The 26,954-nt window shown below is 40.0% G+C and overlaps 2 protein-coding genes across 10 annotated transcripts in view; both read left to right on the forward strand.

Annotated features, from left to right (window-relative positions):
* Nucleotides 1-3,012, forward strand: part of MRVI1 (murine retrovirus integration site 1 homolog) — a 133,130-nt gene extending 130,118 nt beyond the window's left edge. For 8 of the 9 annotated variants that reach the window (XM_030560367.1, XM_030560365.1, XM_030560366.1 and 5 more), the window contains one exon: nucleotides 1,839-3,012. In XM_030560367.1, coding sequence (XP_030416227.1) covers nucleotides 1,839-2,079 — 241 coding nt within the window. In that variant the 3' untranslated portion in view covers nucleotides 2,080-3,012. The remainder of the gene's footprint in view (nucleotides 1-1,838) is intronic. The other variant, XM_030560363.1, reaches the window with a different exon arrangement.
* A 6,640-nt stretch (nucleotides 3,013-9,652) lies between these two features.
* Nucleotides 9,653-25,017, forward strand: LYVE1 (lymphatic vessel endothelial hyaluronan receptor 1). Its single transcript, XM_030560371.1, has 6 exons — nucleotides 9,653-9,895; nucleotides 15,720-15,882; nucleotides 15,995-16,134; nucleotides 22,018-22,299; nucleotides 23,558-23,636; nucleotides 24,359-25,017. The coding sequence occupies exons 1-6, from the start codon at nucleotides 9,811-9,813 to the stop codon at nucleotides 24,543-24,545; spliced, it is 936 nt and encodes a 311-aa protein (XP_030416231.1). The 5' UTR covers nucleotides 9,653-9,810; the 3' UTR covers nucleotides 24,546-25,017.
* The last annotated feature ends 1,937 nt before the right edge of the window (nucleotides 25,018-26,954 follow it).

Here is a 26,954-nt window from a genome sequence, read left to right on the forward strand (position 1 = left end):
ATGTGTATTTCTGTATCTGTTACATATTTAAAGATTAATTAAGCAAAAATAAATCTAGCTCCTTTTGCCTTCCAAGTCTGCACAAAGGCAAAAAAGCCCTGTTAAAAATCTCTACAGTGTGTGCAATACAGCCAAGCAAAAATCAGAATTTCAATGCCATGAGAAAATCTAATATATCAACATTTGCTTTTGTCCCAAATTGGGACACAATGTTGAAATATCAAAATTTTTCACAGAATAAACTATTCCAAAAAATTTCAACTGGGAAATGTCTAAACGTTTTTGACATTTTTTTGAGCAAAACAAACATTATTTTCCCAAATCAAAATGTTTCATTTGGTTTGTTGAACTGACCCAAAATACTGAGTGTCAAGTCACATTATTAATATGCAACTCCCAATGATTTGCCTCCTTGGAGCTATAATTCAAGTGCCTGATGCTACTATTCACCACTGAGAACCAGGTTTCCTGGCTGGACTACATCTCCCAGGGTGCACCAGGCACGTTGGTCAGAAACTGTCGGTTTCATCCTAGGAGATGTAGTCTAGCAAGGGAGCACAGTCTTGAAGAGAAAATGAGGGCCCATACTAAAACTCCTATGAGACAATATGGCACAATAAGGAAACACTCTTTAATGTTGAGCTAACTCAAAAGAAAACTTCAAGTCAGTTCAACAAACCAAAATATTTTGTTTTGGTTTTCACAGGGAAAATTTCAATTTAATAGAAATTGCATTTTCTGTTGGAGAAAAAAATAAATTTAATGGAAAGTTCCCAACCAACTCTACAGTTCAGCATGGAAGAGGGTGGGAGTTTTGTTTTTTGTTTTTGTTTGGGCTAGGGGGGGGTTGGTTTTCTTTATTTTTATGTTTGTTTGTTTTTGTTGTAAGTTTTTTTTAAACAAATTGCTTTAAAGATCATTATGCTGGTGATAGTGAACATCTATTGTTTCAGTATATGACCACATTGAAATTGTACTGTCAGGTGGGCTAAGCGTGAGCAAAAGTGATGAGAATTCTAGGATGTGTATTGAAAAGAACAGGAACACTTAATAAAGGTTCTGAAGCTTCTTCTTTTTACATTGTTTAATGGGACTTTTGAGTCCAGTACTGGACACCTGACCTGAAGCCTTTGATGCATAATTTACAAGGCTTGCTACAGCTAATTGCCCTTTCCTCTTGCGGATAGTTTGATGTTCTTGTGTGGATGTACCCATTCTATTTGATTATACCTAAACATTCTTATATTTTAAAAAACAGGCATTTGTACGTTACAGAACATTGATCAAAGCAGGTAGAACATCTGACCAGAAGCTGAGGCAGGTCTAGGAGGAACCCAAATATCCCAAACCTCTTCATTCTGGGATCCACTATATTTTGCCCTGTAATTCACCCTTCTTCTAAATCTCTGCAAACATGTGGGCCATCCCATGGTCCGAATGTCAGCCTCCCTAGTGGCAACTCATGGAGACTTATATTGGAAAGGAACTTCTCTAAAGTTATTTAAATTAAACAAATTCTGAGCTATATAGGATCTGAAATATTGTCAGAGTCTAGTAATGGGACTGCCTTTTTGAAAGAGAGGGAAGCAGAGGACTGGAAGTGTCTCCCTGTGGGGGACTCTGGAAAAGTAATTCATTTAATATTGATCTACATTTCTGTTTATGTATTTGTAAAAAGGACATAACGATATGGTTTTTAACTAGCAGAGAGTGTTGGTCCTTGTATGAAAGATGGCACAGCATATAATTGCAAAGTTATTAATAGTCAAAGTATTAAGTTAATTGACTTGTATATCTTTATTATAGAAGAACACTTATATCTTTTTTCCATTTTACAGCAAACTTGAAGTTGTTATTAATTATTTACATATACTGTACCCAAAACTGTGTAAACACTGGAATGTGGTCTGGATTGTAGCAGCTGCGATAATCATTTTTGCTGCGCTGTTGGGGATCTACCATTCATACAACTCCTGTGTTGAATTATCAGATGGACCCGAGGGGAAAGCCACCTGTTCTGCTGTCCAGCAATACTCCTGGTGGAACTCAGGACTTCAGCATGAGCAAGGCACAGAATAATAAACAAATTATAAAATATTTACGGTACATCAGTAAGCACACACTTTAAAACACGGTTATTAAAGCAAGGTAGCACTTTGTCATTTTCCTGTTGCTAAATATGATCAGTAAGCCACACTAGTTATTCTATGCCATCAGGCGTGGGAATGGATTGTGATTTACCTAGTGAAATTGACCATCTGATAAATACTTCTGTCTTTTTGTCTTGATAATTGTATCTGACTAATATGACTTCATACAAATAAAGTCACATTTAAATCATGCCAAGGTTGTGACAGTCACCAGCAATAGCCAGGATATTAAGAGGGAAGACTGATACGTTAGACCTTAATTCATGCACTTTTGAGGAAAGCCATAAAAGCTACCAGTTAGAGAGTATTTGCTTTAACTTTGCATTTCTTGGCTTTTATTGACTGATGTCATAACTTTCACAGCAGTTATATATAGGATTTTTTTTTAAATGTAATGTCCTTGTTTAGAATGAGTGGGTGGGAAAGAAAGGCCTTCTGCTGAAGATTAAAAATATTATACAAGGCCAAATTTATCCTTGGTGTATTTCCATAATATGAGTTACACCAAGGATGAGGTTGGTCCAATAATCATACAACAATGCAAAATGGAATGCTGACTAAATACATGTTTTCTATTGCTATTCATAATGTATTGCAAGAGGGAAACCACTCTATTGTTTGAATAGGGTTTATGTTAAGGATTAAATCCAGGTCTGTGTGGCAAACAGATCAAGTGCCCAGTGTGTCTTAGAGCCTCTTTGTATGTCAAAGGGACATGCTGTGCGGTGCATTTTGCTGCTCTTCTGAACAAGAGTGCAATGCACTCCCCACTAGCAGTTCCTACTGACCAGGGCTGGCGCTTCCATTCAGGCGACCTAGGCGCCTAGGGCACCAGGATTTGGGAGGGCAGCAGACTGCTTCAGTGGACCTCCCACAGGTGTGCTTGTGGAGGGTCCGCTGGTCCTGCGGCTCCGGTGGAGCATCCGCAGGCACGCCTGAGGTAGGTCCACCAGAGCTGCAGGACCAGCAGACCGTCCGCAAGAACACCTGCGGGAGGTCCACCGGAGCCGCAGGACCAGCGAGCCAGCCCTGTGCCTAGGGCGCCAAAAACCCTGGCGCCGCTCCTACTAACTGACTGTAGCAAAATAATTGCTGCTTGGCAGATTAGACATAGTCCCTAAGCTTCAGACCACAGCACACTAAGAGAAGGGGTGAAGCCCAGCAGCTGAACTGTGGATGGATTCTGCCCAGCTGCGTGCACTGAAGACTGAGACTTCCTATGTCCTCTTTATCCCCTTGCACACCATCCCCCAGCACTGGTCAGAGCTGAACCCTGTGTGTGTTTAAAGTGCTTACTGATTTAATGTCCTCATGTAGAGAGGTTACTGTGCACATGCAGCAACTCAATTTAGAATCAAATGCTGTGTGTGTTAGCGGGTCTAATATATTTTCAAAACTCCAGCAAGTTATTAGGCCATTACTGATTAATCATTTTTAATTATCCAATTATTTGGGAGTTATCGAAGCTCATGGAAGGATAAGAAAATATTTACCCAAAGTCAAAGCTTTAGTGCGTGTATAATTTCAAAATGGCCAAATCATTTTTGAAGAAAATTCACCCATGGGCTAAGGTACTGAAATGTCTGGCACTTAAGAGTATATTGTATGTACCTGCAGAACTTGAGTTGGGATTTCTGGTCAAATATGTTCATCTTTCCATTGCTATGCACTTGAATACAGCTGAACTTTCAAAGTGAGTGTGACCCTGGAGAGTATTGTTGGGTCTCAGATATGTCGGTGTTTTGTGGGATTATGAATCTAGTTTTCTGAGTGACTAACGGCAGTTTCTCCTTGGGAAGGACAAGGAAGCTATGTGCAGTACCTAATTCTGATTTATCTGCAGCCAGTAGCAGGATGTTTTCTTTCAATATAGTCCCCAAACGCTCAGCAAATGAAACTAGTTGGGAGAATAAAGGTTTTTAACTGACTCAAAAAGTGTTTTAACTCTGATTTCTCCCACCAAAAAACAACTAAAACTCTCTGGAGAGATTTTTCTCTTTAATGTTAACTAATTTGTTGTTTTACCGTGATATTTACAGGCAGATATTGCTCCAGGAAAATATCAGATGGCCACCACTGTTGCTAAACAAATTGTGCTTGATTTAACCACTTGGTGTCTTAAAAAAAACAAAACAAAAACCTCTGGAGGAGTAAAAGAATCAAAGTGATTAAGGAAGCTCCATAAGGCTAAATGAAATATGCCATTTGTTCTCTCTCTGTAAACAGCAAAGAATCAAATAAACAATTGAGTTTTTATAAATTTTCTATCAGTTTGGGTGCATCTAGAAAGCCTGACAGTTTCAGACTCCTCCATTCCGAAAGATGGACTTTACTCAAATGATGAAATTAGTATGTTTGATGACCTGAGCATTATTGTTATTAGGTGTCCTTTACAAAACAAAGCATTGGTACTGATAATTCCTGTGGTTCAGCCAGGGCCAAATCTCTCTGCCCTTACTCACATGGGCCCTGATCCAGCAAAATACTTATGCTTGTGCCTAACTTTAAGCGTGTGAGGAATCCTACTGACTTCAATGAGACTAGTCACATGTTTAAAATTAAGTATATGCGTAAGTGCTTTGGTGGATCTGAACCACAAGATGAAATTTGCCCCTGTATAGAGGGCATGCACACCCCATCTGGGACTTACTTAGTGCATCAGCCTTTTGTGAGCTCACTGCACAAGGGTGAATTTCACCCATGAGTTGTTCCATTGGTTTGAGTAGAATTTCTCCCATGGGTCAGATACACAGAATTTAGCCTCCAGAGTCTTTAGTTATTAGCGACTTGGGGGAAAGGATGGGGAAAGGGACAAGGGTTTTTAAGTAGATTAAAAGATGAAAATGAAATAAAGTGAAAAATAATTTTGGGATTATTTTTATACCTACTGTAATTAAGCTGCCCACTTAAAATAATAGCACCACGGTGTCTGTAACAGCGTATTAAATACTTTACCTTGTTCAACTAATTAATGAATATACTTTTGTGTTTAGTGAAAATTAGAGTTGTGCTCAGAAAATTCTAAAATCAAATTTTGTCAGTCTGATTTTAGTTTACTATATCTGAAAAGAAAACTTATTTTCTCTGTGTTCATAAGGCATGTCAAATTACAAACAATAGGTCAATTATTTATACTGAAATAGTTTTCTTGGGGTGCAATATTTATTTTTCTGCTTCAACAAGACACGTTTATTGTTTATCATGCACAGCACTGAAGTTTTTATTAGAAAGAATTGAAAAGGGGCACTGTTTTTGTGTATCATATTATTTAAATTTGTAACATTGTAAGACCTTGCACAAGTGTGCTAGTATTGTACTGTATAGTATCACATACTTGAGTTTTGAAATAAAAATATGGTTTCAAAGTCCTTTCAGTTCTCAGCACAAGACTTATTTTATTTAAGACATGCGCACATATCTAAGACTGAACTTGTTAAGCTGAATCCTACCCCTATACAGGTTTTTGCTAGGAACCATAACAACAATTTAACCATGAACTAGTAATTAAGGTTTCCATTCCACACTTACTTCCACTTGGCTTACTGTTTAATCTGAATAGAAGTATAAAGTGTTGGTGCCCCTCTCACTCTCATTCCAGTGATGGAAGAGCAATCTATGCCCTTCTGGAACTTTGGGTACATCTCAAGTAAAACCTATTATTCGCCAAGAAGGTGTGCACCATAGCCTTCTAATAAGATGAAAGTAGCCTTTTTAAAGTGCTTTGGCCACTTTTTAATATTCTGTTACATAACCAGGTCATCCCATTTACCCTTTTTAAATATTGGCACAATTTTAGCTTTCTTGCTGTCTTTTGGAATGTCCTCATTGTTTCAACATTTTTACAAACTCTTTTAATACTCTTGGATGCAATTTAGTGGCTGCTGTCTAACATCCTCCTGAGGAGTTGTTATTGAAATCGAAAATGTTACACTGTCATCATACAATATTGACTACATTAACTGTTCTTCTCAGATATAATACAGAAATATTTATTGACTACTTCTGCCTTTCTGAATTACTATTGACAATTCTATTTCCAGCCAGTAATGGACCAATGCCATTATTAGGATTCTCTTTGTTCCTAATAAACTTTAAAATCTCCTCCTTGTTGTCCTTAACTCTACTAGCCATAGATTTGTCCTTTGTTCTTTTGCTTCCCTTATCAGTTTTCTACAATTCTTAGCTGATTTATATTTATTACTGTCAACTTCTACTATCACCTGATGCAGAAGCAGCAAGCAGTGGTATTTTTCAAGATTAGTTATATCAGTGGCAGACTCCTTTCTCAATGGGAAAAGAGTTTTTAAACTTTCTTTTGACAAGCATTGGGTGTTGCTGGCATTCCCGTAAAACAGGGCACGCTGTCAGGGTACAGGCAAGACACTGCCTGTTGTCATGTTCAGGACAGAATGAGTGGAATTCTAGGAGGTCTAGTTCTCAACACTGATGAGAGATGTATGCCTTGCATCAATGCACGATATGAAAGGGGGGCATGGATATAAGGTGCTTCTTTTTCCTGTGTGAAAGAGAGACCAGGGAAGCAAGACCTGGTGTGGGTGTCTCTACAGAGAGAGAGAGAGAGAGAGAGAGGCCTGGGGGAAAAGCCAGTGAAAAGTTACATGAAGTTCCAAGGAGGGGTGAAGGTTGTGGCAAGGCAAAGGAAGTAGCTTTGAAGGAGAAGAGAGAGTTGGGGGTCAGATTCAGACCTAATGCTTCCTTCATTGTTAAGGACCTAAGGCTGGTACTTGTTGAACAGGGAGGGCACAAGCTCCCCTTTTACTCTGAGGGGCTAGTGGGGAGGGGATGCTGTTGTACCCTAAAGAAGGGAAAAGAATGAAGATTGGCATATCTTTAGGCGAGAGCTGAACTTGGACTCCCAGAGAGAGAAAGACAGGGTGAGGGGCTATTATACCTCTGAGAAGGGTGAAGACTGACAAAGCCACAAGAGAACTGTGATACAGCGAGAGAAGCTGGGTAAAGGGTTTGGACTTTTTTATTTGGTCATTTGTTATTCTAGAAACACTGATCTCCCCCTCAGGTGGTGTTGGCACCCTGAAACAAGGTCCTGACATTTGTAAACAGATCGTATTGAATTGAGACTCTCTACTGCTCCTCACTCTTGTGCATCCCACATGGTCCCTTTACCAAGCACCACAGAACCCTGTTTGGAGTCTTCTGACACAATCTAATGAATGTTCAGATTGTCATCTCACAAAAATCACAAGTTCTCTGATTAGCAATGCTTGTCAGCATTTCTAAATATTATTGTGAAACTTCAGCACTTCTAAAAAATCTGGCACCAGATGCTGACAATTTTCCTGACCAAATATTCTAATAAATTATTTGTTTAAAGTCCATTAATAAACATGTCTGTCATAACACTGATCCTAATACCAGATAAGTTAAAATGAAGAACAAACTCTAATTTTGCTTCCCTGTCCTAAGAGTAGCTTCTTTCTCTCAAATTTCCATTTTAGCTGTTCCAAAAGCTTGTGAAAAATCACACATTTTAACACTCTATACTGTTACAAAGGTTCTTAATACTTCAGTAATAAATATTTTTGTTTAAAACCCTTTTGATCTCACTATTTGGTCAGGCAAAACTCTCATAGACGCCAACAAATCTGGACAGAATTTAGCTAATCTAATTATTAGGGCTGTCAATGATTAAAAAAAGTAATAGCAATTATTTATGAGATAAAAAATTCATGATTAATTGCAGTTTTAATCACACTGATAATGATAGAATACCATTTATTTAAATATTTTTTTGTTTTTCTACATTTTCAAATATATTGATTTCAATTACAACACAGAATACAAAGTATACAGTGCTCACTTTATATTAGTTTTTATTACAAATATTTGCAATGTAAAAATGATAAACAAAAGATAGTATTTTTCAGTTCACCTCATGCAAGTACTGTAGTGCAATCTCTTTATTGTGAATGTGCAACTTACAATTGTAGAATTTTTTTACATAACTGCACTCAAAAACAGAACAATGTAAAACATTAGAGCCTACAAGTCCACTCAGTCCTACTTCTTGTTAGCCTATCACTAAGACAAACAAGTTTGTTTATATTTACAGGAGATAATGCTGCCCACTTCTTATTTACAATGTCACCTGAAAGTGAGAACAGGCGTTTGCATGGCACTGTTATAGCCGGCATTGCAAGGTATTTATGTGCCAGATATGCTAAACATTTGTATGCCCCTTCATGCTTTGACCACTATTCCAGAGGACATGCTTCCATGCTGATGACAGGTTCTGCTCAATGATAATCCAAGGCAATGCAGCCCTTCACACATTCATTTTCATCATCTGAGCCAGATGCCACCAACAGAAGATTGATTTTCTTCTTTGGTGGTTCGGGTTCTGTAGTTTCTGCATTGGAGTGTTGCTCTTTTAAGACTTCTGACAGCAAGTTCCATGTCTCGTCCCTCTCAGATTCTGGAAGGCAGTTCAGATTCTTAAACCTTGGGTCAAATGCTGAGGTTATTTTTAGAAATCTCAGATCGGTATCTTCTTTGTGTTTTGTCATATCTGCTATGAAAGTATTCTTTAAATGAACAACATGCTGGGTCATCCTTCAAGACTGCTATCACATGAAGTATATGGCAGAATGCAGGTAAAACAGAGCAGGGGACATACAATTCTCCCTCTAGGAGTTCAATCACTAATTAAATTAACTTTTTTTTTTAACAAGCATCATCAGCATGGAAGCATGCCCTCTGGAATGGTGGCCAAAGCATGAAGGGACATACCAATGTCATGCTCATGCCAGGGATCTAGATTCAACACAGGAAGGCCCTGCAAGAAGGCTGATGTCTGCTGTGACTCTTTCAAGCTCTCCAAGGTTTGGCAGCAGGACCCCTTCATTCCATGAGCCAGGTGGTTTGTTGGGAGTTTTCATTTGGGAGCCAAAGGACTCATTCAGTAACATGTTCAACTTCCCCCACCAGCCTTGATGGAACAATCCAGGGAAAATGCCCAGAGAAATTCTCGTATTCCCTGCCCAAGATAGGCCATCCACAAATCTATGCCTTATTTAACTACGCCTCAAACAACCTCTGCATTATTACACCCATTTTATACATTGAGAATGTTAGCCATGGAGAGGTTACGTGACTTGCCCAAGAGTCACATATAAAATCAATAGCATAGCTGGGACTGTAACCCAAGAATGCTGATTGCCAGCACTCGGTACTAATGGTAAGACTTGTTGATTAACAAATGAATCCACTATGTGAGTGCTGAGCTGACACCCAATTAAACAGAAACAGTTACAAAAGGAATAGAAAGAAAAAAATATTTTGCAAACTGTTTATAAGACTGACAGACTAACACTGCATTATCTCCCTTCCTCAGCTGGATGTTTTCTGAGTCAGCATTAGCTGAATTTTCCAGCCAGCCACTGTGAAATGTTCTGGGAACGTCATGTATTTCCAGCTAGTGCCCTTGACCAGTAAATGCCTTTTTAGCTGAGAAACAAATACTTGCTGACATTCTTTTGGTGAATCAGTACAGTGGCATCTACAGAGCTGTCAAGACAGTCATCTCAAAGCCCACAACAAAGGGACTGGCAATTCACCATTGTCTTTAAAGTAGGCAACAACCCACCCTGAGTTTTTTCATTTGTTACTGGTGTTAATTATAATGGGAACTTATTCTGGAGTTACCCTGGTTTTGTTCTCAATCTGGATTATGAAATTCCTTGCTCAAGGCTCTTTCAACGTGAAAGGTATGTTTTCTTACAATTTTTCTGTATGGGCAACTTTTTCCCAATGTCCAAAAATATGTTCAAGATAGATGGAAATTGGTTTTCTTTCTCTCTTTTTTCCAGAAAAGATATTTGCTACATCAGTGTGTTTGAAAATAAAATATGCAGGTGTATAATTATATCTGTGAATATATATAACTCTGAATGTGTATATATTTTAAAGTGACCTATAATTTGTAGGTATATGAAACCACAGATTTCTCAGAAATCAGTGCAAAAGCAAATATTTTTCAGTAACATTCTTGCTTGTGAATATCTTTCACTGAATATTTATGTCCAATTTAAATATTTGAATCATTTTTAATAATGTCCAAATGTGTCACAAGACTTTGTTTAATTGTTGATGATATTTTTAGTAGCAAGTGAAAATCTGACCAGATGTCAAATTTTTTTGAAGATGCCACAGCAAAAGCTTTTGAACGGTTATCTAATTGCAGAATATGCATGAAATTGGTCATTGGGTACCTTAGAAAAATGTTATTTTAAATGTAAACTTTGTTTTGATTTTGAAAGATTGTAACAGTGAATATGAGTCTCCAACAAAGTTCTCAGTGACATAGGCATGATTCTTGAAGTACAGCTTACGGGTAATCAAGTCTGCCTCTGGTTATTATTGGAAGGAAAAAATAACCCAAGCACTTGGGAGTTCCCATTTTTGGAAGACAGTGTATTTCAGGAATTAATAAAGGAGTATCTGCCTTAAATAGCTCTCAAATGCAATGGTTGCATCATAATTCCATTAACAAATAGTCATATAATTTACTTTTGAAATATTTTTGTTTAATTTTTTTGTAATTAATGCTTCTTCTAAGAAAGTACTTGGGGACTTGGTTTGCAAGCCATGAAAGCTGAAGTCTGCTCTTCAGCTACCAAACAAGTACAACACAGAAGGACATATCCCCTCCACCAATATGACTTGATGCCCTGCCTTGGCAGGACTACCATTAGAGGTCAGAGGGAAGCCAAAGGAGGAGGAGAGTAACTGCTCCAAGAAAACTGGCAAAGAGATTGCTGATTAGTTGTTGGTGGATTGTGTAGTGCAGGGGTTCTCAAACTGTGGGTCACGACCCCATTTTAATGAGGATGCCAGGGCTGACTTAGACTTGCTGGGGCCCAGGGCTCATGCCCAAGCCACACCACCCAGGGCCAAAGCCAAAGCCTGAGGGCTTCAGCCCTTGGCAGCGGGGCTCAGGTTACAGCCCCTGCCCAGGGCTGAAGCCCATAGGCTTCAGCTTTGGCCTCCCCACTCAGAGTGGTGGGGCTTGGGCTTTGCCCGCCCCCACCTAGGGCAGTGGGACTCAGGTGGGCTCAGGCATCAGCCTCCCCTTCTGAGGTCATGTAGTAATTTTGGTGTCAGCAGGGGGTTGCGGGGCAATAAAGTCTGAGAACCCCTGGAGTAGTGGGAATGTGCGCCACAAGTAAGTCAATCCTGGCTCCAGTGGGCTCAAAATTTAAAAGACAAAATGATGGAAGCAGAAGATGGGACTATCACATACAAGCAAATGACTATACATACGCAATTGTCAGCAGTCAACTCCCTTATATTTAGATAATGATTGGGAAAGACTGTTGGGAGACGGACAAACTGTGAGAAGGGAGAGTCAGCATTGTAATTTATTTCATAGGAAGCACTAGCTCCTGCTTCAGTTTCTTCTCTGCAGCTTTGTGAATTACTGCTCATGCTGCTGGTCACATTACACAGTGTCATGATGCTGATAAATCAATTACAGGCTTTTTCATACTGTAGATAGAGGAAGGATCCCAGTTTTCCACCAGAGGAAAACAGAATTGCTGATTCAGAGCACCAGCAGACGTTTTCACTTCCTGTGTGGCTCCAGGAATGCACATAGAAAATTTGTTTGTGGAATAAGAATCTGACTGCCACCAACTCCCGTGGCAGCTGTCAGAAAGATCTCTCTGGAGGAGCTACGCAGAAGCTCCAAAGGCTAATTCTGACGAAGATATGAAACATTGCTGTACTGCAGCATCAAATAAAATAGAGGCACCTAACACTCCTAAACTTGGTATTTCCAAGAACGAATGCAAGACTATTTCCCCCAAAAATGTGTAAGTTGTGGGGGGGAGCAGAATCTATCAGAAATGAGATCTATCTTTAACAAGGCAAAGGAAAGTATAACGGTACAATTTTCAAAAGTGCCAAAGTTTTGTTTTCAAAGTTGATTGTCAGTGAAATGTGGGCTTTTAAGTGCCTGTGTCACTTTTGAAAATGGAGCTTAGGCTTCTAAGTCACTTTGGTGCTTTTTGAAAAATACATCCTAAGTCTTTTTTGATCGATACAACTCTTAACCCATAAGTCAGAGGTAGGGAAGATGGGAAAAAACACTAGTGAATGTGCCATACAGAGAAAACTACACTTGAGCTAAATGAACCTTGTTACATAACTCACTGTATTAGTCATAAATACCGCATACCAATCCTTTTAGGTGCACACCTTTCACAGCTAGCTATAATACTAGCTTGTGTCATTTCCAAAGGCCTTGTGGGCCAGCTGCAATCTTTCTGCCATGTGTCAAATGAAACTCAGACATCCTCTGATTCAGCCTCCATCTTCAAAATCAGCCTAAGACGACCTTCTCGTTTATGTCCTCAATAGCTATTAGCATGCAGGTTCCTGCAACATGGCAGGGATGAGCTCATCAGTCTCTAGACGTGAACTTAGTCACACTTTGCAAAGAGGAAATTTTCTTTTTACCTGTGTAAACAACCAGATTTCAGTGTCAAACGGATTTATTTTTCTTATCTACAGAAGGATCCTACACAACAAATTATGGCTGGGATTTTCAAAGACACCTAAAGAAATTAGATGCCCAACTTCTGTTGAAATTCAATGGGATTTGTGTACCTAACAGTCTTAGCCTCCCTTAAAAATCCCAGCAGGCAAAGATCCTTCTCACCATGGCAGCCTAAGAATGTCCCTCTCTGCTACCAGCAGACAGAGGAACCCACCCAGCACCTCATGGATAGGACATTGCAATATGAACTGAGTATCTGGGGAAAAACACAGAGACGTCATCAGCAGTTTCCCGAAACAGCAAAGAGACTAGATCACATTAAAGCAGAAGCGTCTCCCTCACTTTACAACTGCTCAAGTCCCTTTATTCTATTCTGCACCCACCATCTTTGTCTTATTCTCAGATTTTATTTCTCCTAATTTGTCAATTCCACTGTTCTTCTAATGAAGTAGATTTCTCCTGCAAATGTGCAACATATGATTCAAGATGAAGATATCCTTTTGCTGTTAGACCAGCCAAGTACAGAAGAGCTCAGAGACTAGCTAAGAGCAGCTTGTGTAGCCAACCCAAATTCAGTTTGCTTCATCACAGGACTCAGAGAGATGATTTAGGAAGTCATGAAAATGGTAGGATGATTGGGTGGTTGCTGTTTGCTTCTAATCTTTTTCTTACATTGTAAAACTACTTATAGTTCACAATAAAGCTGATAACTGTCCAAGAAGGTGCTTTTTACTTCTCCATGTTGTTTCAAACATGTTAATTTCAAGTACATATTACATTTTATCTTCTTTTGTATTTTTCAGGTTAAAAATTGCACTCTATCTGCAATTCACTCTATTTTCTTTTCCTTCCTCCGACTGAGCCCTTATTTTCTGATACTGAATCTTCCTTCTTCCCATTCATCGGGTGAACATCTAGTTGACTGCTTTTCTCGTATGAAAATATTTCTTTTGAGTATATTATGCATCAGTCAGGCATTTACAAGTATCCAGCCAACTTGTCAAGTGTCAGGAAGTTCCATTCAGTCAGCAGCTCAACTCAGTTTGAAAAGCTGCATTGTACTTCTCAAAGTCCTTCTGAGGATTGGAAAATTAAGGCTGGTAGTTAATATGACTGGTCATTAAGAAGCTTCTATCATCATTATTATACTTTAAAAAGCCTACTCAGCCACATTTTAACAGGTGCTGAGCAAATCCCTGGACTGGGAATAGAGAGGGTAAGGACAGGAGAGACTGTGTCTGAATGCAGAAAGGGTGGGAAAGGATCACGTGTAAATAGTAAGAAAGGAGAGAAAGTGTGGAGCAAACCCTGGAGACAGGAGAGGACAGGATGGACTAGGCCTAAGAGTGCAGAGTGGGAGCTGGGACATGGAGAGGCCCTACAAGAGACGACTGGGTCTGACAGGGAGGAAAAAGGGCAGACAGAACAGCCTAGAATAGTGTGGGTTAGGTCTGGAGGTGCTGACTGAAGTAGGAGGAGTCGGACCAAATGGAGGATATATTGGCCACCGAGAGGACATTATAAGGTAAATTTACGTTCTCTTCACAATCAGACCACTCTCGTTGTCTGAGCTGAGCACTATGGTACGCAGGCACACCCTTCCCACCATAAATGTATACATGGTGGTGGCTAGTACAGTCTGAAGGGGATATCTGAGAAGCAATTATTGGATTATTTATTGGGTTTTTTGTTGCCACCTTATATTCATTCTGTTTGGTCTCTACAATGTTCCTTATTTGTTCTACAGTGTATTTATTCCTTGTTCATATAGCTTGTCTGCTACTATACATAAAAAATGCAGCTTTTTGTTTCTTATGGCCCTGGAGAATGTACATGGAGTTAAAGAGCCAAATCTTGCCCCCTCTCCCTCCCTGTCCCCTTAAAGTTGCTTTGGGCTCTAAAGCCAGCACAAGAGAATCCCCATGTAGTGTAGGGCTGATATAACCAGCCTTAGCCCACCCCTTCCCAGTTCTTGATGTAGTGGATGTGGCCAAAATGCCACTGTGCTCCAGCAATTGTTGTCTGCCCATTGGGGGCTGTTGTAACATGGTGAAATTTGAAGCAGTTAGCTGGCCCCAGGAGGAGCACAGAAAGGTGGGGTAAAGCTGTGCCAAGCCCTCAGCTGTGCCAAGCACTGCCCCAGCACAAATTGGGTTCTACCTCAACCTGTGTAAAAGACATAGGTGCTGGAACTAGAGGTGCAAGAGGAGGGGAGCATGCTGAACCACCCCCTGACATGAAAGTGGTTTCCATTCTATCTGGGGTTTATAGATTGGTTCAGCTGCTCTCAGCACGCCCACTATACACAGTGTTCCAGTTCCTCTGGTAAAAGATAGTAAGTAATTTAATTTGGCCCATGCTTGAACCTTGTTACATTTTTTAAAAATGATATCAAAGGTATCTGAGTTTCTCCAATGGCCTAAAAAGTTACAGCTCAGCAGAGCGGAGGTGACGTAATTAATAATTACTAAATTCTTCTAATGGGCATCTTTTTGTGAGTAAACTCCACATGCTTCCAACCATGTTTGCCATCCACGGCAGGCCTTGTAACCATGTCACTGTGTGAAGCTCACTATGCTGAGGTCATTGGTGTTTTATCATAAGCACTAGTTTTATTATTTTAAGACATTATTAATCAGGTGGGAAAACTGGTTTCCAGCCCACCCATGGGGCTCTCATGCACATGTGTCACAAATGACATCCTCTTTAGCAAGATGGCTGCCCCCAGGCACAGGCTCAAAGTTACCATCTATAATTAATTTTTTTTAATATACATTTTCATAGTCTAGCCATGGTGACAAGTCCTCCTTACCCTCTGAACTATTAGACTGTTGGGGTGAACAAAACAGATTATTTTCTTATAAAAGGCTAAATTAACTCTCCCACTGGAAGGTAACTCCTCTAATGACCTAATACCCATAAAACTTAAAAAGTGAATAACAATATGCACCACTACACACACAGGCACTTACTTAAAATAAAAGAATAAATTCTAAGGTAATAACCTTGAATATTTATGTTTTAATTTACAGATCTCACCATTCAAGAATGCAGGATCGCAGGCATAACCCTAATTTCTCATCCAAAAAAACTGAATTTCTCAGAAGCAGAAAGTGCCTGTAGACAGCTGGGGTTACAGCTGGCAAGCAAAACCCAGGTTGAGAATGCCCGGAATCATGGCTTTGAAACATGCAGGTACGTGAAGTCTATAAGTTACTAGCAGCTTTTAGCAGCTCCATTTCCTTATATACAATAATATGCTTGTGAACGCATCCAACATTAAAGGGATTGATACTTTTTATTCTAGCTTTGGATGGGTGGCAGATAAATGGCTTGTCATTTCTCGGGTTATCCCAAATCCAAAATGTGGTCAGAACAAAGTTGGAGTAGCAGACTGGAAAGTCCCTCTCAACCGCAAATTTCATGGTTTCTGCTTCAATTCTTCAGGTAAGTAGGCATGAAACCTAGAGTCCTTACATTTAGTTTTATTATTTCAAATCTTCATAGAAAAACTGTTGTTAGTGCTTTTTTTTCTATCTTAGATGGTGGATTGAATCTTTCCCCTCTAGGGAAAAAAAAGAGCTGTTGCTAAATGCAGGATGCTAGATGGACAGAAGTTCCACTTAGTTCACTGAAATTAATAAAATGATGCTGTAATTAGTTCTTGAATAAAGCTTTCTTCACTATATTCAGTTATGTGGAACCAGCAATGTGAAGCCCTTAGGTATGCTCAGTCATACTTGTGCCAGTGAAAATGTGTCAAACACATGCAAATGCATAGCTAGTTGATACTCCTTCAGTAAAAACAAAGTTTCATGATATATATTATTTTACTGCAAAAATTTAAAAATGACCCAACAAACTAAATTAAATCTAAAAATACCTAAATTAAATACATTTGTTCTGGCTAAAGTCCACACTAGGTAGTAAACTCCAAAGCCACCATTGTCACATATTCCCAGAATCCCCATTTATACAGCCTTGTATTTTACTTCATACTGACCTGTAACAAGGGGAGAAATTAGATTGTCACATTAGTGACTCCACCCAAGCTAAAGGAAAAGATGAGAGGGGAATTGATAAGTCTTCAAATATATTAAAGGCTGTTATAAAGAAAACAGTGATTGATTGCTCTACGTGTCCACTGAAGATACGACACAGGGCAAAGAGAGAAATTTTGGAGAGCCTAGAATGTAAATTGAAGGAGTCTGAACTTTTTTAGATCTAAGAAATGGTGGAATGTGGAAAAAACAGCAATAAAGGCAAGTGATTTTGATGGAAGCATTTTTAATGGCCTGGAATGAGAGAGATGAAAGAGTAGAGAGAAACTAGAAAATGGGATAATATCTAGGTAGCTGTGGGGAGAAGGAACAATGGATTTTGGAGATGGGCAGTGGATGAACCCCGGGCTCAGGGAGGCTAGCCCCTGGCCCGGCCTGCTTCTTCTGCCTGAGGTCCCACCCCTCCTGGCTGGAGCCCAAAGCCCCCTCATACGGCCACCATCACCGTCCCCAGTCCTGGGACTCCCCCCCTGCCCTTGAGTGCCGGGCAGTTGGGTGAGGGGCGTGCCCGCCCCTCCATGTGCTGGGTGGGCAGTGCAGCATCCCTTCCCCAGCCTCAGAAAACTGGGTGGGTTGGTAGGTGGCATGGCCTCCCTTTCCCAGCCCTGGAGTGCTGGGTGGTTGGGTGGCACAGTCCCCCCCAAATCCCGGAGCACAGGAGCCCCCATTAGCCCCAGCCCGAGCCTGGGGCTATGGGGAGGGTGGAGGACAGAACACCCTTCAGCACAGTGCCAGGAAGCAGGAAGGAGCCTGGAGGCAGAGCACAGGCGGGGCCATGCAAGGTTGTTTGGGGAGGCTCAGCCTTCGATACTCGTGCTGCCCAAGATTTTGGAGTTGTTACAGTGAAAAAGACATCAGGATTAGCTAGAGCCTGAGTCTTAGGAAGAAAGAGGGAGTGGAGTTAAACAGGGCCTAGGGATTGTTGGTTTAAGTAATAGAAAGAATGGTAATATTGTCAACAGTAGTAGAGAAGGTACGTAAAAGAGAAGGATAAGGAGGAAAGAGATAAGTTTTGCTCTGACTTGTTGACCATGAGATTGTGACAGTGCATCCAGGAAAAGAATAGATGTGTTGAGACTGGACAAAAGAAGGGAATACAGGAGTAGAGCGAGAAATGGAGTGCCATCATCGTAGAAATGTTCACTGAAGTTATGGGAGAATATGAGTGTCATGGTTACAGGTCTACCTGCACCTCTGACCCACTTCCTTGATCTCTCTGAGATCACACTTCAGGTATTAGGCCTGACATCCTTACCTGTTCTGAGGTGGAATCCCACAATTCTTCCCTCCATAGACCAGGCCCTGGGCTACAGTTCCTTGGTTTGGCCCCAGCAATTCTTCCCTTTGGGAGCTTGTGGCCAGCACTGAATACAGTGACTAACCAACTATCTTAAAACAAAATAACGTTTAATCTTAATAATAGAAACACAGCAAATCAGAAGAGAAAAAGGATTTTAACATAATAAACAATCAATATGCCTAGCTCTCTTATGGAAGGCTTACCATCCCCCTGGAATCTTTGGAAGGCTCAACTGCTTCATACCTCCTCAGCTGGGCCGGTGTCTATGTCACCCTGTTCCTCAGGAACAGCCCTTGACAACTGGCTCCCCCTCTCCCAACAACTCACTTTTTAACCATTTCAAGTCCTTTGGATCTGTCCATTCCCAGCCTGGCCAAAACAGAGCATAACTTTGGGCTGGAGCAAATAATGTAGCATCTTTGCAACATAATTCCTCAGGATTGTTTCTTAACGACATCCACCATGTTTACCGAGAGGTTACGTATCTAAAGACATTGTGTTCCCTTCCTGCTAGTGTCTGAACAGCCCTGCTAGTACATTAAATCAATACATTCATGCAGTAGATATTCCAGTAACCCAATATAATTATACAGTAACTACCCCAGTAACCAGATCATATACAGTATTCATAAATTATTACAAACCAGCCGCACATCCTTCACAATGTGTAAGGAGAGAAGACCAGAAGACATTGTATGGAACTCTGAAGGGTTTCAGTGGAGGAAAGTGGCTAAACATGAAAGAGTGGCTGGAAAGCAAGGGGAAAGCCAGGAGAGTAGCAAGTCATGGCAACCTTGGATATATCCATAGGAACAACAGTGTCAGAAATGATTAGCCACTTAAACAGTCCAATTAAAAAGGTGTGACTGGGGTAAACTTGATCCTTCTTTAAAGTTCAGAACTCTCATGTGTGGGTTTATGAACCTATGTGGGAGGTTAGCTAAGACTGTGTCTTGTTTAAACAGCTACACTTTTTTAATGTTGCTGATTTTGTATGTGCTGTATCATGTCTGTGTATGCTTGAACTGTTCTTTTAAAATGTGGCTTTTTTTTAATCTGTGTAGTATTTTGGATTGTACTACACCTATAAGATGAGCTGGGTAAAGATAAAGTGGCAATTTTAACCCTGAATTCCTTACTTTTGCAGGTTTAAATAAAGAGAATTGTCACTATTTTACATCGTTATCATATTATTTAGTAGAGCAAATTAAGCCTGTTAAATGCTATTATGAAGCAATTTTTATTTAACTTAGGGAATGAAGAATCACTGTTTATCCTAATGGCCAAATTGTCACTTGCTAGAACTCTTGTAACAAAAGTCTTTGGCAAGAGCTCATTTCGCTGCATTTTGACCTTCCAGCTGCAGTGTGTAGAGTCACTTAAAGGCCATAGTGAAAAAAGTACAACTCTATGTCATCTATCCTCTTACTTTGTGAATGAAAATGCGTCATCAGACTTCCCACCTGGGACTCGTATTAAGAACTGTACATAAGTCATTTCCGCCCATTATTTTTATAACATATTCAGCTGGTTAATATAGTGATAACTTTATAGTTTCCAGATTATGTAAGAGTACCAGCAAGAACCAGTGACCAATTCCTCATTAGTCACATTTTCACTCCAGCCTTACCAGAATTCCAGTTTTCCACTTATAATTTTAAAGGTGCAGTTTTTTACAGGCATCATTTATGCAATTTGTGTAAGTTACTGGCTGTCCCTGCAGATCAGGTGCTTATATAACCCTCATTAGGATACAGGGTTGCCAACTTTCTACTTGCACAAAACTGAACACCCTTGCCCCTACTCCACCCCTACTCCAAGGTGCTGCTCCTTCTCTGAGGCCCTGCTCCCATTCACTCCATCCCCCTTCCCTCTGTCACTCACTCTCCCCACCCTCACTCACTCGCTCATTTTCACTAGGCTGGCTCAGGGGGTTGGGGTGCTGGAGGGAGTGAGAGCTGCGGGGTGTAGCCAGAAATGAGGAGTTCAGGATGCGGGAGGGAGCTCCAGACTGAGGCAGTGGGATGGGATGTGGTAGGGGGTGAAGGCTCCTGCTGAGGGTGCAGGCTCTGGGGTGGTGCCAGGGATGAGGGATTTTGGGGTGCAGGAGAGGGCTTTGGGCTGGGATCAAGGGATTTGTAGGGGAAGAGGGGAATTGGGGCAGGGCTTGGGGTGCAGGGGAGTGACAGCTGCGGCTGGGGGTGCAGGCTCTGCTGTGGGGCTGGGGATGAGGGGCTTGGAGTGAAGGAGGGGGCTCTGAGCTAGTGCAGGGAGTTGGATGCGGTGGGGGGGCTCTAGCAGGGGTGCAGGCTCTAGGGTGGGGCTGAGCATGAGGGATTCTGGGTGCAGGAGGGGGCTCTGGGCTGGGATCTGGGGGTTCAGAGGGGAGGGGAATCAGGGCTGGGGCAGGGGTTCGGGTGCGGGAGGGGCTGCAGACTCTGGGTGGCACTTATCTCAAGCAGCTCCCAGAAGCAGCAGCACATTCCATCTCCAGTCCTATGCAGAGGTGCGGCCAGGTGGCTCTGCACACTGCCCAGTCCATAGGCATCCCCACCCACAGCTCCCATTGGCCATGGTTTCCAGCCAATGGGAGCTGCAGAACTAGCACTTGAGGCGGGGACAGCATGCGGAGCCTCCTGGCTGCCTCTACACATAGGAGCCGGAGAGGAGACATGCTGCTGCTTCCAGGAGCTGCACGGAACCAGGGCAGGTAGGGAACCTGCCTTAACCCTGCTGCGCTGCTGACTGGACTTTTAACAGATTGGTCAGCAGTGCTGACCAGAGCCACTGGGATCCCTTTTTGACTTGGCATTTTGGTTAAAAACTGGACACCTGGCAACCCTATTAGGATAATGTGCAAACTGCAGATTTTCAAAGGTTTATAGCGTGGCCAATTTTGCATGGATTTTCTTGGGGACAGAAAAAGACACATTCCTGACACAAATATAACCCCACTGCCAAACTTGAAGTCCCTGTTCCAAGCATGTAGGCATTAAAACTTCTCAAAGAAAAGGTTGCCTGAATGTTTTGACATGGACAAAATAACATATTTTCCCCTAATCTTGTTCTTGGAAAGTGCTAAACTTCTTTGGCTGGAAAAAAATAATCAGTCTGAGGTCGACACCAGACACATAAAATTTCAGTCCAAATGGTTACTGTTTGGCAAAGTTATAAGCAGGTGAAACCAGGGGTTTATACTGGGAAGTGTTGGATAACCATGCTAATAAGGCAGGGCTCATAGCACCACTTGTAATGATGTAAATGAACCTCAGAATGCTGGGTAACCACATGACAATGTAACCTGTGTTCTTACTCAGTTCTTCCCTCCATTTTGTTTTGTTTCCTTGTCATGTGTAACACAGGAAATTATATTGTAAGCTCTTTCTGGCAAGGATCTTGTCTTTTGTATGCCATTGTAAAAGGAATTTTGTCACACTTGTGGGCTTTGTTCCCTGTTAAAAAAGGTACTTAAGCATGTGCCTAACTTTAAGCAGGTGACTAATCTGGAACTACTCTTATACATAAAGTTAGACATGCTAAATGTAAGCCTCTGTGAATAAATACATAGTAATAAACAGTATCAATAGTTGTATCCACAGTTGTTTTAGTTGTGTTGGTCCCAAGATATTAGAGAGACAAGACAATATCTTTTATGGGACCAACTTCTGTTGGTGAGAGAGAGGAGCCTTCAGGTTTACACAGAGACCTGAAGAAGAGCTCGGTGTAAGCTCTGAAAGCTCCTCTCTCTCACCAACAGAAATTGGTCCAATAAAAGATATTACTCACCCACCTTGTCGCTCTAGTATCAATAGGTATGAGTAGTGGTCATCTCATTACCACAGTGCATAACCCTCAGAAAAACTTCTGAAAATATCCATCATAGATCAATGTGTGGTTTGCCTCAGGTATGTGCAAAATTTTGCGATAGCGCCCAGTGCAACTCATTACACTTCCTTTTCCCCTTTGCAGATATTTGGATTGATTCATGCATACCAGAAACAGGTACAACCCTGTTATCTGCAACAGATCCAGAAGTAAACTCATCTTCAACAGCTTCATCTCAGGGCATCACAGAGATGCTTACTGCTACTGAGTCACCAAAACCCCAAATACCTCGGAAGACCTTTCGCATAAAATGTGTAACGGAAACCATTTTACAAACAGTACAGACTACTTTGGAAAGTGAAGAGGAGATAGCAGTGCCTAATGGAAACCGAGCTGCCTTTACAAATGATAGTGTTGTATTTGGAGGTACACCATATGTCTTTTTTATATGTACCCTAGTTATTAAATAGTGTTTTGTAATGGGTTAGTTTGCATGGCTAGAACCAAAATCAACTATTGTTACGCATGAGTGTATGAGGGCCGAAGAAGAATATAAGGATTTGCAAAGCCAAAACTATAAACACAAAGGAAACACCTTTTCTTTTGAAAATTAATTAGTATATTTGTGGAGGATTAAATTAGCTTTTTAATAGGAATCAGTGGAATTTTACCACATAAGTTCCTACTTCTGAGGAAGTCAATGAGAATTTTGCCAACACACACTCCATGCTTGGTGCAAGTGAAAAGCCTAACTGGTTCTCACACCTGCCAGGATAGAGCTATCAAACACCCACACAAAACCTAGTGTTAAACAAAAAAAGCAAAACGGTGTCATTTTCTTACTTGCCAATAATCACTATATCTTTCTGATCCTCAACTTTTACTGTATTACTTGGAAAATATGTTGTAGACTCATATATGCATGTATGCGACTGTGTAGATTATATAGCTAACAGAGCAGTCTGGATACAAATCTTTGGCAAACCCTGGCACTTTGGTTTTACAATACATGTGTTTCCATGAATAATGACTCTGAAATTTTCATCCAGCATTCATTATCTGCCTGGAAAGAACATCAGCTCATACTTTGTTTCCTGTTTAATAATCCTGATGACAATGCTTAACTGAAGTGTTTTTAAAAAAGCTTTCCTTTGACTATGTATATTTGAATGCAATCACATACAATTTACATAGGATGTCTTCCTGAAGAACATGAGAACATGCCATATACCTGAACAAAATCATTGTAGTGACGTATTTCTCTAAATTCTCCTGCTTTAATACACAGTAAAGATTATTTTGAGATTATAATTCAAATTCACCAGTGACAAAAACGATAGTCTAAATATCAAACAAGCCTGCAGTGGTTCCCCTTGAACTCAATGGCAAAACTACTGTTGACTTTAATGGAAGAAGTACTGGGTGTAAATGGCAAAGTAGTGTAACTTACACTCCGCTGGTGTGCAAAATGAGTGTAATTGATGCCACTGCTTAGGTCATTGTGAATTTGAACTAGATATTTCCATGGGGACTGGAGCCACTTAACCAAGGCTGCCTTTAGCAGAATCTGACATTAGGCACATGAATTTTCAGAAAGGCTGATTTTAGAAGTAAGACTATTTTTAAAAAAAAACAAAAAAAACCAAGAGAAACACATCAGTTATCTATATCATTTTATCTTTAGGTGTACCCATTGCACTCCTTGTACTGGCACTCACCTTCTTTATGGCATCGGCTGTTCTTGCAGTCTGCTATATCAGAAAGTAAGTTTGTTCTTTCATAATGTATTTACTCCTAGATTACGGCTGATGAAATATTAATATTTGTATATAGTACAAATGTAATTAAAACATATGACAAAGAAGAGTGAAATGTGAGTATCTGTAGCTCTGCAGATAAACTTTATTGCTGTTGTAGCTGAATGCCTGTCATAGGAAGGACCTTAATCAATTAATCATGTGCCAGGTGTGTGATTTCTGCATGTCAGCTCATCTGTCTACATTTAAGTATCTGCTGTAGTGTTAGTATATTTTTCTTCTTGTACCTTTCTACCATCCCAGTCCTGATAGAAGAATTCTTATTCTCGAATTATGATTGTGTTCAGAAAGATTAACATTTGTAAAGCTTTTATAGTGATGCAGACAGACATTCAAGGCAAAGATTTGTTAAATCCAATCTAAAAGCTACATATGTCTGAAATTGCATTCCATCTAGATTCATCATTATATACTGCTACTTCTGGTATATGTTGTCTGATTTAAAAATATTTAAGAACTAAGTCTAAAAACCATGTGACCACTGGAGGGGAACTAATTCAGCATCCCCATGACTTTAGTGGGAGTTTTGCTTGAGCATGACCTGCAGGATCAGTTGATAATTCTAGATACTTTGTATTTCATCTATTCTGTGATTATTCGGAGCTCATAATATGTGTGCTACCTGGTAATGTTTCTGTTCTAACTTGCTTTAATATTTCTATTTAAAGGTACAAGAGAACCTGCCCATTTTCAGACAAGAAGCCCCAAAAAGAAAGGATTGAAGCTAAAGTCATCAAAGACGCTAAGTCAATTGACAGTGCTCCTGAGAAGGAATCAAAGAATAATGGGAAAAAAGCAGAAGAGCCTCAAACCAAGTCGGAGGCCACAGTAAAATGTGTGGAAGCAGAAGTTTGAAAGGATAAATATAACAGCTAGTTTTACAGATTTAAAATGAAGAATGCAGAATTAGCAAAACATTAGCAAGTTTCCCCCATCTTAAAAAGGGAATAATGATACCTACCTATCTTTGTAAAGTGCTTGGAGATCTACTGATGAAAAAGCACTATATAAGAACTAGTGTATTATATTACTGTAAATACTGGCAAGGTGAATGCAGATTTCTTAGTTCAAATGCTTGTACAATCAGCATTCTATGATTATTAATTACACTTCCTCTTTGGTATAAAATGTTCTTTTGCAGAAGCATGGTATCTTATTCACATTAATATTAAAAATAAAATAAAACAACCATCTCACAACTCGACATTTTCCATCTTAACAAGAAGTCACTAAGTCTAAGAATGCCTTGTTGATTGAGATACAGTGTATAATTGTTTGCATAAAATTCAGATCAACACATCTAAAATAAAATGTATGTTTCTTTCTATCCTGGAGGTTGTCTGTTAATGTAATAGCATCCACAGTTAATACCTGATCCTGCAAACCTTGCTCGTTCAGACAATTCATATTCAGGCAAGTAGTCCCATTGAGTTCAAAAGGACTGCTGGCATGAGTGAGGATTACTCAAGTAATGGTTGCAGGATCAGCCTCCTAGCCTGTAAGTTCCCAAACAAGGGGATTTTTAGATTTGCTATAAATATAAGTAAGGTATTTATACTGAGTATAATGTAATCAACAATGAAGTATTTTCTTGAGTATATCACTGTATCATAATTTACAATTTTATTTATTAAACTCAGGACTGCATCATTCTTCAGATAACTGACAGTAAAAACAATTTAAAACTGTTTCACAATCTGTATCATAAAGGTCTCTGATGTCTATTTCAATGTGTTTTCAAAAGAAACAGTGGCATGGGAAGTTTACAGCATTTAATAAGAAAATAAAGTACAGTAGATATATTTATTTGTTACATCTGTTTTATTTATTATTCTCATGAAAACTACTTCCCAGGAAAATCCAAACAGTACATATTGCCTCAATATTATGCTGTACTTGGAAAAGAGACAGAAACACATGGCTGGTGTTATGTTAATTTATAAAAGTTGAATAATCTAAACATGAATTTGCAATAACAATAGCAAATGTACCACATATCTCTATTAACAAACATTTTGGATAACATTTGCTGTACATGTTAAAAATGCCCTTCAGTAGGCAGATTAGTTTGAAAGACATATCACAAAATATCTTCCGCTATGGCAGCCATTTTAGCATAGAGCTGCTATAACCAGTACCCAAATTAGCACCATGTTGTCTGAAAGGAAATAACATGAGTTCTCCTGGTAATCCAGGTTGTTAACACAATGAAAATAGAGCAGCATTTAAAGTATGGACTAATGTAATTTACTAATGAGTGTCAAGGGTCTCCTTTCTGTGTCCAAGCCAAAAAAGATTCGTCTGTTACAGTTTTAGTGCATGCTTTTAGTTACAGCTTTTGATATCCCCTAGTTCAATCCCCAGTGTGTTGGCCAAGATGGGAACTGTCGAAATAAAAGATGTGAGAACACATCTCTTTGAAAGCCACAGGATATGACTTACTTAGTTCGGTAAGGGAGTGGTAATGCATAAAAACACTGCTGCCATTCAGGATATCCTCTTCATTTCTGAAGGATTTGTGTTCATCACAAGGGGCCTTATCCTGTGAGGTGCTGAGTGAACACAACTGCCACTGGGGAGGCAAAGTCACTTAGGAAGTTCAGGCCCATGTCATGTGAGACTCTGGGCAGGCTTACCATCTTCCTGAGCTCACTCACTTTGTAGCTAAATGTGCTTATATAATGGTCTAGATGCTTATCTAAGCTTTTAAAGCAATACTATCATTACTCACTCAAACGTGAACTCTACCACATATGGGTGCCAGCATAAGGGCTATGCACCACTTAAATTCCACTTAAGCCATTCGGGTTTAAGTGGCACATAGGTTTAATGCTGGCTCTCGGCCCAAGCATGAATTTCATCCACATGTAATTACATTTATTCCTAATTTCAATGTAGGTTGTGACTTATTCCATGATTTTAATAGAGACAAGTGCTCTGTAGCTCTGTCAGGCTCTCCTCCATGAAACAGAACCAAATTCTGTGGCAGGTACTCTTTATTTTACAGTAGGGAACACTCAAGTCTGAGTGTACTAATTAGGTTAATTTGTTAATTTTTTCAGAATACATTCCTAAATCCCAGTATCACACCCTCAATTTATGGGGTCACGTGAGTATGTCAGACTCCCCACTTTCATTTTAAGAACATTATGTTTCTAGTCCTCATGGTTGTGAAGAAAATTGACAGTGTGACCCAAGTGTAACTAATAGAGCAGTATTGGCCTGAGTCTGCAGAGTTTGAAGCAATAGATCTGAGATAGGTGG

Source organism: Gopherus evgoodei, chromosome 4 (genome assembly GCF_007399415.2).
Source record: "Gopherus evgoodei ecotype Sinaloan lineage chromosome 4, rGopEvg1_v1.p, whole genome shotgun sequence".
Taxonomy (NCBI): Eukaryota; Metazoa; Chordata; order Testudines; family Testudinidae; genus Gopherus; species Gopherus evgoodei.